Source organism: Pseudoliparis swirei, chromosome 18 (assembly GCF_029220125.1).
Source record: "Pseudoliparis swirei isolate HS2019 ecotype Mariana Trench chromosome 18, NWPU_hadal_v1, whole genome shotgun sequence".
Taxonomy (NCBI): Eukaryota; Metazoa; Chordata; class Actinopteri; order Perciformes; family Liparidae; genus Pseudoliparis; species Pseudoliparis swirei.
Window position 1 is genome coordinate 26,566,735 of NC_079405.1, and position 13,308 is coordinate 26,580,042.

Genomic DNA, 13,308 nt, shown 5'->3' on the forward strand with positions numbered 1-13,308 from the left:
ATATTGTATAGTTTATTCCCATTCTTATTCTTTTTTTTAGTCTGCTACTGCTGTCGGGTGTTTTGCACATAAGAATTTCACAAACCGATTATACTTGTATAAAAGGGGATGTGACAATAAAAACTTGAAACTTGAAACTTGATATTTATAGTTTTAGTTAACAATTGTGATGCTTAATTAATTAATCAATATACAGAACAACAACACGTGAGGCTACACACACCATCCACATTGAAGTGAAATGTGTCTTTTCTTTTGGCAATGCATTTTTACATTTTTTTATAATGGTTTATTGAATAAGGGACAGTGCACATTGATAAAAACATTTCAGTAAATGTGCCAGAGTTAGCCAAGAGGCTATTTTTTAATCTGTAGTCCCAATGATGTTGATGTTAAGAACAAACCTAACAAGCCATTCCGCCTTGTATATACTTTCTTAAGTCACTTTCTTAAACTTCTTAGACCGTTGCACTGTTTGTTTTATTCTGCACTGTTTTGTTTTGTATTGTATTGTGTTGTCATGTATATTTTGTGTAAGCACACTGAGAGTCACTTTACCAAGTCAAATTCCTTGTTTGTGCAAATGTACTTGGCCAATAAAACCTGATTCTGATTCTGAAAAACACAAGATTACAAATACAATCTACAGACAAAGCAAATAAAATAAGGGAGAACAATGTTAAAATGGACAGAGCATGGTTGATCAGAATAAACTGCGAGGGAGCCTGGGGATAAAATGTGTGACCTACTCCCCCCTCTGATGTTATTGCTCCTGCCTCATTGCTGTCATTCACTCCAGACCTTTTCCAGCCATCCTGATGTCAGCCATCTTTGCTGTTTGCCAGTGGTGCCACCAAATGAGGGCCTTGAATTGTCATGGCGATGACCGTTTAATGTTACGGCTCTTAGGGGTTAACACTTTGGGACCCAGTTCACTGTTTCTCTGTTGTTGTTGTTGTTTAATGAAGGACAGTGGCCTTGAGCTAACTTGATCACAGCTCATTTCCAGTGCTGAAGTTGTGAGTGTAATGATGATTTTGAGGACTTTTCAAGTCTCCAGCAGAATCAGCTAAATGTCCCCTCTGACCAGCTCACGACACCCTCTGCAGTCTTTCATGAATCCCCAGTAACATCGAAGACATTTGGCAGGCTAACATTCCGGTTATCTAGAATCAAATAGGTTTTTTTAAATGTGTCCTAAACTCTATTGATAACCTCTGTGTATAATTTTGAGTTATATTGATCACATTTGTGACTGTGATTTAGGTGTGACCAGTATTCTTGACTGAAGCCATATGAATCGCATAGTCCATGAGTTAAATCCTACAAAGACATTTAGCGGAAAGACGGTATTTGTCCATACATATTTGTCCATACCCTCTATTTAATTACACCATCGTCAGAATGCTCTTGCAATTTCTAAAAATACATGTTGCCGAAACCCGGGATCGAACCAGGGACCTTTAGATCTTCAGTCTAACGCTCTCCCAACTGAGCTATTTCGGCGTGCCTGTGAGGTGGCAAGATAAATAAATAATTAAATAACTTCAAGTTCCACTGAAATAATGTTATTTTGTGTTATTTAGTCTCCATTTGCAATACTGACACTGACGTTAGAAGGCCTACATATAATAATAATAATAATAATAATAAGAAGAATATTTTGTAATGGTCAGGCAGTCCATTAGTGTCCAACGTTTAGAGTCAAAAGGTGTCGAGGGTTATCCATTAGTAGTGTGTCTGTCTTCTGACAAAAAACACTTTTTATTATTTTCTTTTCTGCTCGTGCCGCAATGCTTCCGACGCGCAGCACGTTGTGACGAGCGCGTCGTGACGTCATCACGTCGGACTGAATGAAGCGTCATCCTTTTCTGATGTAGCGGCGGCACGGCGGCCTTTCTTCGCTGCTCGTAGGTTTCCCCCTCGAGCTGTCCCGTTTCGTATCCCGGTTTTATTTGTTTCTTGAATCTCTCTCTCTCACAATGACTGGAACGTGGTCGCCACTTTTCGCCGCGTGCCTCCTGCTCCTGGCTGCGGGGAGCGCGAAGGTTTCGGCGGCGACGGACGGTCTGGTGAACGAAGACGTGAAGAGGACAGTGGACCTGGGCACTCATCTGGCCAAAATCACCTTGGAGATCGTCTTGTCCAACCAGGGACACTCGGCCGTCCACAGCTTCATATTGGCGGTGGAGCCTGAGATGGCCCCGCACCTGGCGTACGTCGGAGCCTCGGTGAGCGAATTAAACACCGCTAGCATCTCTCGTCTGTAACCCGACTCGCCGGCCGTTAGCCTGTTAGCTTAACCGCGTCATAGTACGCTACTCGAGCCTCGGCTCTGCAACTCTCAAACTAATGCATTATTTTCCCAAAAGCAGCACCATTGCGCGCGTTAATAACGACGTGACTGCGCGTTCATTGAATGTATGGACGGCTAACTTACTCGCGGTAGGCTCGTGTGATTCAGTGTGACGTCAGCTCGCATGTCGCTCGCTAACGCTGTATTGCTTCGTGCAAAGATATCGGCGCGAGCGCATTTGCCAATTTTGCAGAAATGAGCCAAACACGGATTCATTCATTTTGAGTTATTAAAGATGTGGTGTTGTAAGGACGTTAACTTCCGCAGCGCTGCACGCTCTGTCAGTGGCTGAAAGACACGTATGAGCTGCGCAGATCACTTCCGTGTGTGTCTGCGCAGGACCGCCCCCCCCTTCTATTACTTGTGAAGCTGTACCACTGCTGTTTTTAACACCTGTATTTAGATTGAAAGTGTTTTTTTCCCTTTGTTTCCACAGGTGAAGGGTGATGAAGAGGAGGATGGGACACTTGAACTCCAACAGACAACAATTCAGGGCCAAAGGTGTGAGATCAGACTCTCCCATTGTTATCCAGCATTGCTTTCACGCCTTCCTGTGCAACTGTCATTTACTTTTAATATGAAAACAAATGAGGTTTGGTTATGAAACTATCATTGGCGACTTGGAAAATTAGTTATTCTTTAACATTTAGGGCCATTTTGGCAGCACTACTTTTAATGTTTTTTATTACTTACTTTTAATATGTTTTACTTTATAATGTGCTGTACTTCAGCTTTGCATTGCGTGTACACATACTGTTGTGGTGTGTGTTATCCAGTACTGTTTGTTATTGTTTTAATTTATAGTCTGTCTAGGGACTACAAATGCAAATTAGCTGAAGCTACAATCTGGTACAGTGCATCAAATGGTGACAATATTTTAACTGCACAAGAGACCTTTTAAATAAAGATACAAAATACAATATTTTAAGTAATAAAACCAGTTTGTTTCGTAAAAATAAATCCTTTCAAGAATCCAAACTTGATTTTCTGAAAGTGAGTTTGCGTTGCGTAGTTCCTGAGAAGCTGATCTTTTACATAATTCTGTAAATGTCTCTTACCCGTGTTCTTCTGTTGCGTCTGATCCCACACAGTGGTTTATTTTACAAAGTGCAGCTGCCCTCCAGTCTGGCGGCAGGCGCTCAGCTGAAAACGAAGGTGGAGATGACGTTGAGCCACGTCCTGAGGCCCTTCCCCACCCACATCACGCAGACTGAGCGCCAGCTGGTGGTCTTCCAGGGGAACCACTACCTGTACTCCCCTTATCCCACTCGCAGCCAGACTACACGCGTCCGCCTGGCCTCCAAGACTGTGGAGACCTACACCAAGCTGGGTAACCCCAGCAAGAACGACGAGATCATCGAGTACGGACCTTTCCGTGACGTGGCGGCGTTCAGCGAGGTACAGCCGCGACCACATCGGATGAGCTTCGAGTGAAACTGCACAAAAGTGTTTGTAAAACATTCTGTGTGTTCTCTGTCGTCCAGGATACAATGAAGATCCATTACGAAAACAACTCGCCCTTCCTCACCATCAGTAACATCATTCGGACCATCGAAGTCTCTCACTGGGGTAACATCGCTGTGGAAGAGACCATCGACCTGAGGCACACGGGAGCAGTCCTGAAGGGGCCTTTCTCACGCTACGATTATCAGCGTCAGTCAGACAGCGGCATCTCATCTGTCAAGTCCTTCAAGGTGTTGTATTAAACATAAAGCACTGTTGTTGTTGTTGGTTTCCCTATCAAGATGATGATGATGACTATATTTACTTTCTTCCCAATAGACTATCCTTCCCGCCTCGGCTCAGGACGTCTACTACAGAGATGAGATTGGAAACATCTCCACCTCCCATCTGCAGGTTCTGGATGATTCAGTGGAGGTGGAGGTCAGGCCTCGCTTCCCCTTGTTCGGAGGCTGGAAGACCCACTACATGATCGGCTACAATCTGCCCAGCTACGAGTACCTCTACACCCTGGGTGAGTTGACTTCTAAAAACGTAACTAACCCAGACATGGAACACGTCGAGCCCGACCCATATTCTTAAGAGAACCACCACAAATGGAAGAAGAGTAGAGGTGGATAATTGAGACTAAAGTAGTGTTGACCACCTCAGCAGGGCGGAGTCACTGGTGCTGGCTGTCATCCTGATTTATACCCAGGCTTCTTATTTAGACTGAATCCCGGGGTGTGTTGTTTATCTTCTAGGGGACCAGTATGCACTGAAGATGAGACTGGTTGACCATGTGTATGATGACCAGGTGATCGACTCCTTCACTCTTAAAATCATCCTCCCAGAAGGAGCCAGGTCAGTGACTGCACGCACATCTTCAGTATGTTCGGTTTAGCAGATATTTCGACAGAGTTCTCATATTCTCCCTCTGATGTCCTCTCAGAAACATCCACATGGAGACGCCGTACAAGATTGATCGCTTGCCAAACCAGCTGCATTACACGTATCTGGATACGTTTGGCCGACCAGTGCTGATCGCCACCAAGAACAACCTGGTGGAGCATCACATTCAGGATGTTGTGGTAAGACCAAGTAGAAAGAGATGGGAACATCTATATTACGTGCGTATATAATTTACTTTCTGATTTGTAGGAGATCGCTTAGACTAGTGTAACGTGTTGGAGTGTTATTAGATGCATGAAGCCAGATAATCTGCAGAGCTGGTCAGAGTATAAACTAGTTTTGATTCTTACCTATTGAGCATCCTTGGGACACGGAGGAACACTTTGTGGAACACGACTTAGGAAAGCCTCTAAGAACAGTAAAATGACCCAGAGATTATTTGTTTGTGGTATTTATTCATTTTAGTCATGGGGTCCTGTGACTGTTCTGAAGCTCTGCCTGGATGGATTGTACTTTCATATTTAATTCTTCTCAGTGTTGTATGTTCTCACAGCGTCAACAGTCAAGGTCTTCAATCTGCAATACGTTAGAGATAAAAGATATATTTTTGACCGCAATGTTTACTACGTCTGGGGACATGAGTTGTTCCCCCTTTTCTAATATTTCTTACATCTCTACTTTTAGCTGTGATACAATGTATACAAATCTGAGTTAATAACCCTCTTTTTGTGATTACCAGGTTCATTATAACTTCAACCGGATCCTGATGCTGCAGGAGCCTCTTTTGGTTGTCGCGGCCTTCTACATCCTCTTCTTCACCGTCATCATCTACGTCCGCCTGGACTTTGCCATCACAAAGGTATGACGGGTGTCTCCTCAAGGGAGCCCGGTTTCCCCCGTATGCTCCCCTCCCCTTTTTGGCCTGATATTCTGCTTGATTCTACATCCGCGCTGACGTCCGTCTTCTTTGTTTAGGACCCTGCAGCCGAGGTGCGCATGAAGGTGGCCTCCATCACCGAGCAAGTGCTGACTCTGGTCAACAAGCGGCTGGGTCTGTACCGGCACATGGACGAGGTGGTCAATCGCTACAAGCAGTCCCGCGACACCGGGACGCTCAACAGCGGTCGGAAGACCCTAGAGGCCGACCACCGCGCCCTCACCAACGAGATCAGCTCGCTGCAGTCGCGCCTCAAAGCGGAGGGCTCCGACTTGGCCGATAAGGTGAGAGGCGTGTGTTGATCTGCGAGCGAAGTGACCGTTTAAAAGTGCCGCGACCGCTGACCCCTCCTCCTGCGTTCGTAGACCGGGGAGGTGCAGAAGCTGGACGGCCAGGTGAAGGAGCTGGTGTGTCGCTCCTCCCAGGAGGCGGAGCGGCTGGTGGCGGGCAAGGTGAAGAAGGAAGCGTACATCGAGAGCGAGAAGTCTCTGACCGCCAAGAGGCAGGAGCTCGTCAGCCGCATCGACAGTCTGCTGGACGCCCTCTAGACCTGGCTCACTAGCGCGCACAAGCAGACACGCAACAACAACAACCCTGCTACGATATTCAACCGACTATCTGTATGAATGAGGAAATGTGACACGAATGCTTCTTTTTTTTTTTTTTTCATCTTTGAACCCAATCATGGACAATTAAAATCTCCTCTCCTGGTCGTGGTTTATCCAAACATGCGTGCCTTGTGATAAACGTGAGGTCACTGCGTCCGGCTCTACAGCTACGTCACAACTTTTGGCTCTTTTTTTTTTCTCCGTTCGTTGGTCTGTTTTTGAGTTTATTGAGCTACAGTTAAACTTTGTCACACTGCGCAGACTCGACACCTGATTTTTATGTTCAAATCTGAAATATTTTGTTTTTCTTCCCCATCTTTTAAGTGTGTGGTTATGGGACTTTTATTTTGAAAACTAATAGGAGAAGGGCCCCAGGTCTCATGTCTTTACTCGCATATGCCACATTCTAAGGTTGAGTCATCTCGAGCTCTCAAGTATTAAGGTGATCTTTATCCAATTGTGTCTCTTTTGCACTTACATCTTTTTTCTACTCACGACTGACGTTTAATTTTTTTAAACAAATTTGAAGCTGTGATTCGGTGTCGTCTCAAAAGTTTGTTTTTTCGATGTTTTCCTCAGTCATATTTTCTACATTTTTGTATGATTTTTCTCTTGTTTTGTAAGTAGTGTTTTTTGAACATGAGATTAGTGAATACATGAGATTAGGTTGCATGCGAGAAAAGACATGGGGGGTGGAACACCGAGGCCGGGGACACGGGCGATGATATGGAAAGTTGTCAAATTTCAAATAAAGTTTTGAGAAACTAATCATTTAGCCCGTTGTGTTTTTTTATATATTACACAGCAGCTGTATAAAGATGGACATTGTGACTAAGGCTGATGTAGTGGTTCATTTGGGGATGCAGTACCCTTGGTTAATCAACAGAGGGCGCACCTGTATCGACACCAGTGAACCACATTGGAGGCTTTCTTCTGTTGAGCAACTACACTCAATTTCTGACCCTGACATTTAATATTCCTCTACTAAAGTCAAACTGACATCCTAAAATAAAAATCTGCGATATATGCACGATGACTAGTCATCGCCCCCTTTAAAAAAAGAAAATGGGCACCTCGGAGGGAATTTCCAGCACATTGTTGCATTCCTTGTTTCAGTGACCCCCCCCCCCCCCTCCTATCGTCGTCGTCATCCCCCCCCCCAGACCTGCCCCGATAGAATTCGGCGCCCAGGACAAACATACAGGTCAGTCTGAGGTCACTGCTTTCCCCTCTGAGGTCACCAGGGGTCCTGGGAGGTCACTTCCTGCTCCATACTAAGTCACTCGTTCCCTCTCACAATGATAACGTTAACATTTTGTATGTGCCGTACAATAATCATTTTGAAAATACCCAGCGGGGGGGCGAGGGGGCAGGGTGAAGCAAAGACAATGTCTGTTCTCACCGATGCTCGGTGCCGGTGAAAGGCCACACAATGGCGTTTTTTGTTTGTTTGGGTGTTTGTACGCCAGGGGAGATTCAGAGCGGTGAGAGTTGGGAGAGATGGCGAGTCTCACTCACGTCCAGCTCAACGCCGCCGACTGTGGAGCAAAGCACTGAGCTCACCTCTGAAAAAAAGTTGTGGATCAAAAAGGTTTTTATAGAACATGAATCACTGGCCTTGCAAATATACATTCCCTAAAATAGAAGAACATGCACATTTGTGTGTATGTAAATGTCAGAAAAAGGGTAAGGGAAGAATAAAGTGGACATTGTATTTGTGCAATATTGATATTTAAAAACTTACTTTAGTGCCCTTTAAAAGACATTTAGATGCTGCACCGTGTGTTATTGTTGTTTCCTCAGTTCTTCTGTCCATTTGAGCTCATTTGACACATTGATCGAAAAGCAAATACATAACGCGTGTGATTTAAAGGAAGCATAAAACATTAAATCACATGAATTTCACCAAAGTAAAAGACTTTCCTGCTGAGCTCAGCTAGTTGGCTTCCAGGAAGACAAGTTCTGGTACGTTCTTTGTTGCTTGTGTTTTGTCTCAATATATAATGTATTTCTTGGGGCATCATTATGCAATACAGGAAACAGAAATATGTGATAAAACAAACTTCATGGCATCTCAGTCACTGCCGGTTGTTATCTCTGTTTTCTAGTTGTTTCTAACATGCTGTTTTGCTTTATTTTGTTAAAGAATGACTCACTTCTATGGAATGATACTTTCTATACGGTAAACCTCATGTCTGATTCGTGTAGCCCACCATGATGTGGCTTTGTGGGGCCGAATAGGAGGCCGTTGACTCCCAGAGCATCCCTGATTAGTCATGTGATCATCTGTTATTCTTCAAAGTGTCTTTGAATGCGATGTTACAATGACGCTGGACTCCTGAAGGGCATCGCCGAACGAGGCTCGTGTTCTGTTGACCCCCGTTTGACTTCCATTACGTCATCGGCGTTGTCTCGTGTGGTCTCGGGGGTTTTCGGGCCTTTCAGTTCCATCTCTGTCCTCATGGGCCAGGATGTGATCACCGGTCACATGAAGAACTGCGGTTTATTTGTTGTCGTGAGCCGAGCAGAATACTGTTTGAACCGGAATTCATGTGCAGCACTGTATCCTGATGTGGCAAACCGTATGTGTGTGTGTATGTGTGTGTGTGTGTGTGTGTGTTTGAGGGGGTCTGTGCAGGGTGGTGGACGGGTTGGGCCATGTGGTTGAGCTGTCATGGTCCCCAAGAGCATGGAGTTGATTATTATCTTCCTTTCCTGAAGTAAAGTAAAGATGCAGAATGTGTTCTTTTCTTTATCTGCCAGAAAAAAAAATATTAATAAATATGCAAAAAGAATGTGGAGTCAAAGTCTACGTATCAGTTGAAGGAGGTAATCCACAAACCCTGCAGGGCCCCGTGACGTGGTGGTGATTGATTACATTGAGGGCTCACCTGCAGTACGCTCCTTCTTAATCTTTCTTGCTCTGAAATACACACAAACACACACATGCACACACACATGCACACACATGCACACACACATGCACACACATGCACACACACACAAAGAGGGAGGCAGAAGTCACCAGTCAGGGAACAATATCCTGCTCAGAAGACCCTTCACAGCACACTCTCATAAATCACTGAGACAGAGCCACCACCCTCACTGTCAGTATGTTATTATGCACACACACACACACACCAGACACACACACACTGAGGTCCACGTTCCTCACCATATATACATTCATTCAATTTCATTCAAACCGTGTTATCCAGCCATAAAAGGATGTCATCGAGAAGAAGAAATATGACTTGAATCTAAAACTCAAAACTCAAAATCCTCCCCTCACCTGCGCTGATTCCCTCTGGCTCCGCTTAAAACACCCGTCTCCACAACGGCGGCTCTGTGTGCCGCTGTGGGCCCGGGCCCTCTGCACCCGGTGCCCATTCCTCAGTGACAGGGTGCCGGGATGAGGGGATGAGAGGGCTCTGAAGGGCGAGGTGAGGGATGGATGAAAGCCCCCCCCCCCCCCCGGCGGCTGCAGGTCCCTGGGCCGCCGCCCTGCGTCCTGCAGGCAGGTGGCAGGTGTGATCTGGGCCCGGGTGTGTGCAGCAGAAGCGTGAGGGCAAGGAAGGGAAGGTTATACAATGGAGGCGTCTGTGGGCCCCTCGGTCCCAGCTGCAGGCCTGACGGGGGAGGAGAAGGGGGTGGGGGTGGGGGGGTGACAGGTCGGACAGGTCGGACAGAAAGACAGGGGAAGGGGAAGGACGGTGTCGGACGCGCACAAAAAAAAAGATGGAGATGGGACTTCAAACGCGAGGATTGGGCCCATGCGGGTGAGGAGAGATGCATTCTTGTCTGGCGTGGAGGAGGATGGGGAAGGAAGGAGAGAGGGATAAAAAAAGAGAAGAAAAGGCGAGCATCAAAGTCCACAGTCGTCGTCCTCTCGTGCAGATGTTTACATCTGCTCAAAGCCGATGTATATGTGTGCATATTGATGTCAACCTCCCTCTCCTATAGGACGAGACAGTAATCCTCTTCCCTTGCCGCCCTTGTGTGCAACTGTCCGCAGCTCCCACTAAGACCCGCTGATCTCTGCCACATGGCGCTCCATCAAAGCGGCGATAGGTCGTGCCTATCGGGGGGCACGTTTTTTTTGTTGTTGCCAGAAAAGAAGCTGCAGCCGCAGGGGGGGGGGGGCTCTCACACAATGAAGGTCTAACGCTCCTTCAGACTTCGTATCATCTTGGATCACATGGAGTGAAACAAAGCTGCTCTCTGTTTGGGAAAAAAAAGAAGAAGAAGAAGAAGAAGGGGAAAAAAAGCCCTTTTGTCTGAATGTGTGCACATGACACACGCACGCGTTTCCTACTTTCTCTATTGGACCTGATTAGAGTGACAGGGGCACTTCCCATTGGCTGTGAGAGTGGCCCTCTCCTTCCCAGGGCAGCCAATTTCCCCTACTACAGAGCTGATAGGAAACTTTGATTGTCCACATGAGCTCAGGAGAGACAAAGAGATTTTTCCTCTCGCAATCCACGTATCGCTTCATCACATCTCTACAATCTCCCCCACTTGCTCTCTCTCTCTCTCCCCTCCTCTCCTCCACCATCACTCCCTCTTGAACTCTCTCCCGACTTATTCCCATGATCGCCACTGTTGTGGGCGGCTGAATGTGAGTCCATTAAAGTGGCACCGACTGCTTCGATGGGCAGGAAGTGTCACTTCATATGGTGAGATCTACTTCCTGTGACACAACCCTAAACCCTGAGGACACGTGATCCACCCTCCCGACCCACCACTGTCCTCTAATAGCCATCCTATGTCACTCTATTCTGTGAGCAAGAGGCTGCTGCTAAAAAGAAAACATTTGCATACTGGTATGTACTCTTGTTGGGTGTGAAGTGGACCAAGAAAGAGAGAGAGGGGGGGGGGGGGGGGCAAAGTAAGCATGTGGAGAGAGCCAACAGGAAACAGCACTCCCTCTCTTTCTCTCTCTCTCCCCGCCCGGTGCTGGCCCTCCCTGAGAACACACTTCCTGTCAGAGCTCCTCTAACTTCCTGTCCGGCCACCAGGAATCCCAGCTGGAACATTCCAGCTGTGCACTATAGTCTCTCTCTCCCTCCCCTCTCTCTCTCTCTCTCTCTCTCTCTCTCTCTCTGGGATGCTTGATTATTACAATGTCTTTTAATGCTCAGGCAACTCAAATATACAGGTAAGTAGCGCGCGCACACACACACGCACACACACACATACAGAGAGAGTCAGAGAGAGAGGACCTCAGAGGCTCTTGTGGTGCTATTGCATCCTCTCCCAGCCAGGGGTCGCTCCATAACAGTACATTCTCTCCTGCGTGACTTGACGCGTCTCTTTCCTGCAGTGTGAACGTCTCTGATGGGGGACGCTGGCTCTCTTGTATCTCCTCAGAAGGCTCTGATGTATATTACTATCGTTGTGTTTTGTGTGTGTGTTTTTTTAGGGGAATGGAAATGCGCAGCGCCATTAGTCTAATGGCATCACGTCAAAAGGACGCATGCATGTTTATAAATGTGTCCTCTGCGCGCTGGGGTCCGTATGGGGCGGAAAGAAAAAGCAGGTTTGGTGACTTTGTGTATGACCTTTTCGGAAAGAGAGCTAATCCCGAGCTATAATAGACTCCGGGACCGATATGGAAAACTGCTGCACCGTTATCTCGGTTGTCTAGGAGACCATCAGAGCACCGGGCCGGTGGAGATGCCAGGGTATTAAAAGGGTGTGTGCGTGTCTGCGTGCGTGCGCGCGCGCGTGTGTGTCTGTGTATTGAAAATGTTTTCTTTTTTTCTTCTTTTCACTCATAAATACTGCATTATAGAAGCAGGTTTTTTTGGCCACGTTTGTCCAGCAGCATCTTATTTGTTTCGCATGTTGAAACGATTCATTCAGAAGACATGTGAACACACACACACACACACACACACACACACACACACACACACACACACACAACCACACATGCATACACATGTGTGAAAAGGTCAGTCGTGAAAAAGTGTCTCGTTAGTCGTTCAATTAAACTGCGCGCGCCTGACATCGATTTATAAAACGTGGCCTTGCTGGAGGTCTTCCGTAAGGGATGACGCGGGCCTGATGTGGCCTTTACCGACCAGAGGCAACCGAATCAGAACCGACCGTGCCCGTTACGCGCGTGAAACTGCAGCATAATGCTATCACGTGGCGATGTGTTTATTAGGAGGGAATCGTTTTCACACGCGCAATCACGATGGGAAATTGAAGATCATCACGCTATCTGCATCTTGAGCTGTTATCATGGAGATACAGCCTCGGAATATCTAAATCACATAGTACTAGACGTAGCCCGCATCTTAAACCAACACGTGAGTGTTTTGTGTGTGACACAATCGTCTTATTTTGTAAAATAATAATAATAATAATAAAATAAACTGATGAGCTGCAAACATAGCCCATGTGATTTCCCAAAAGATGGCGTAAATACAAAGATTTTTTATTTTTTTAAAGGAGCTCTACATCCTATAGGGCAGCAATGGGACTAATCAGACAGATAGGAATCATATGATGTTTAATACAGCTTGCATTGATATGTAAAGTGTCCTGTGTGTGTGTGTGTGTGTGTGTGCGTGTGTTCGTGTGCCAATGGTCTCGCCAATAAACTCCATCTAAAGCCCAAACAGAGCCCATATTGGTCTGCACCGCCGCTGCCCGTAAATATTTCTCGCCTATCTGTCTCTATCAAACCTGCGGGACCCCCTTCCCCCCCCCCTACCCCTACACACACACCCACACACACGCACAAATGATGCATTAGATGCATTGAATGTATTTGTTGTGCAAGTTTTGAAAAGGCGGCGATAATCTGGGAGTGAGAGATAAGGAACACCAATTTATTCAGCAGCACTTTGGACCCCGCGCGCAGCCTCGGTCGGCGCTGACACCCGCAGCAGTTTGCTGATAACGATTAAGGCCATTTATTATCTTCACGCGGAACAAAGATTGCGTGGTGCCGATGAAATATTACCCCCGGTAATAATCAGAAGGAGGAGGGGGCCCCGGCATCTAATGCGCAGTGTGCATATAATATCGTCCCTGACGGGAAA

General features: G+C 46.4%; 1 protein-coding gene and 1 non-coding gene across 2 annotated transcripts; one reads left to right on the plus strand and one right to left on the minus strand.

Annotated features, from left to right (window-relative positions):
• Positions 1-1,433: 1,433 nt before the first annotated feature.
• Positions 1,434-1,506, minus strand: trnaf-gaa (transfer RNA phenylalanine (anticodon GAA)). The gene has a single exon. It is a non-coding gene; the product is annotated as a tRNA-Phe (tRNA).
• Positions 1,507-1,869: 363 nt separating this feature from the next.
• On the plus strand, positions 1,870-7,019 carry rpn1 (ribophorin I). The gene is made up of 10 exons (XM_056437228.1): positions 1,870-2,231; positions 2,793-2,857; positions 3,448-3,754; positions 3,841-4,050; positions 4,139-4,331; positions 4,561-4,660; positions 4,749-4,887; positions 5,448-5,567; positions 5,684-5,929; positions 6,011-7,019. Exons 1-10 carry the CDS (start codon positions 1,983-1,985, stop codon positions 6,191-6,193), a joined length of 1,812 nt encoding a protein of 603 aa, XP_056293203.1. The 5' UTR covers positions 1,870-1,982; the 3' UTR covers positions 6,194-7,019.
• The last annotated feature ends 6,289 nt before the right edge of the window (positions 7,020-13,308 follow it).

Bases quoted from the DNA above. Each gene is read 5' to 3' on its own strand.
- rpn1 (XM_056437228.1), top strand. From the start codon at position 1,983: ATGACTGGAACGTGGTCGCCACTTTTCGCCGCGTGCCTCCTGCTCCTG. The intron at 2,232-2,792 runs GTGAGCGAATTA...TTGTTTCCACAG, and splicing joins TGGCGTACGTCGGAGCCTCG to GTGAAGGGTGATGAAGAGGA. The intron at 4,661-4,748 runs GTCAGTGACTGC...ATGTCCTCTCAG, and splicing joins ATCCTCCCAGAAGGAGCCAG to AAACATCCACATGGAGACGC.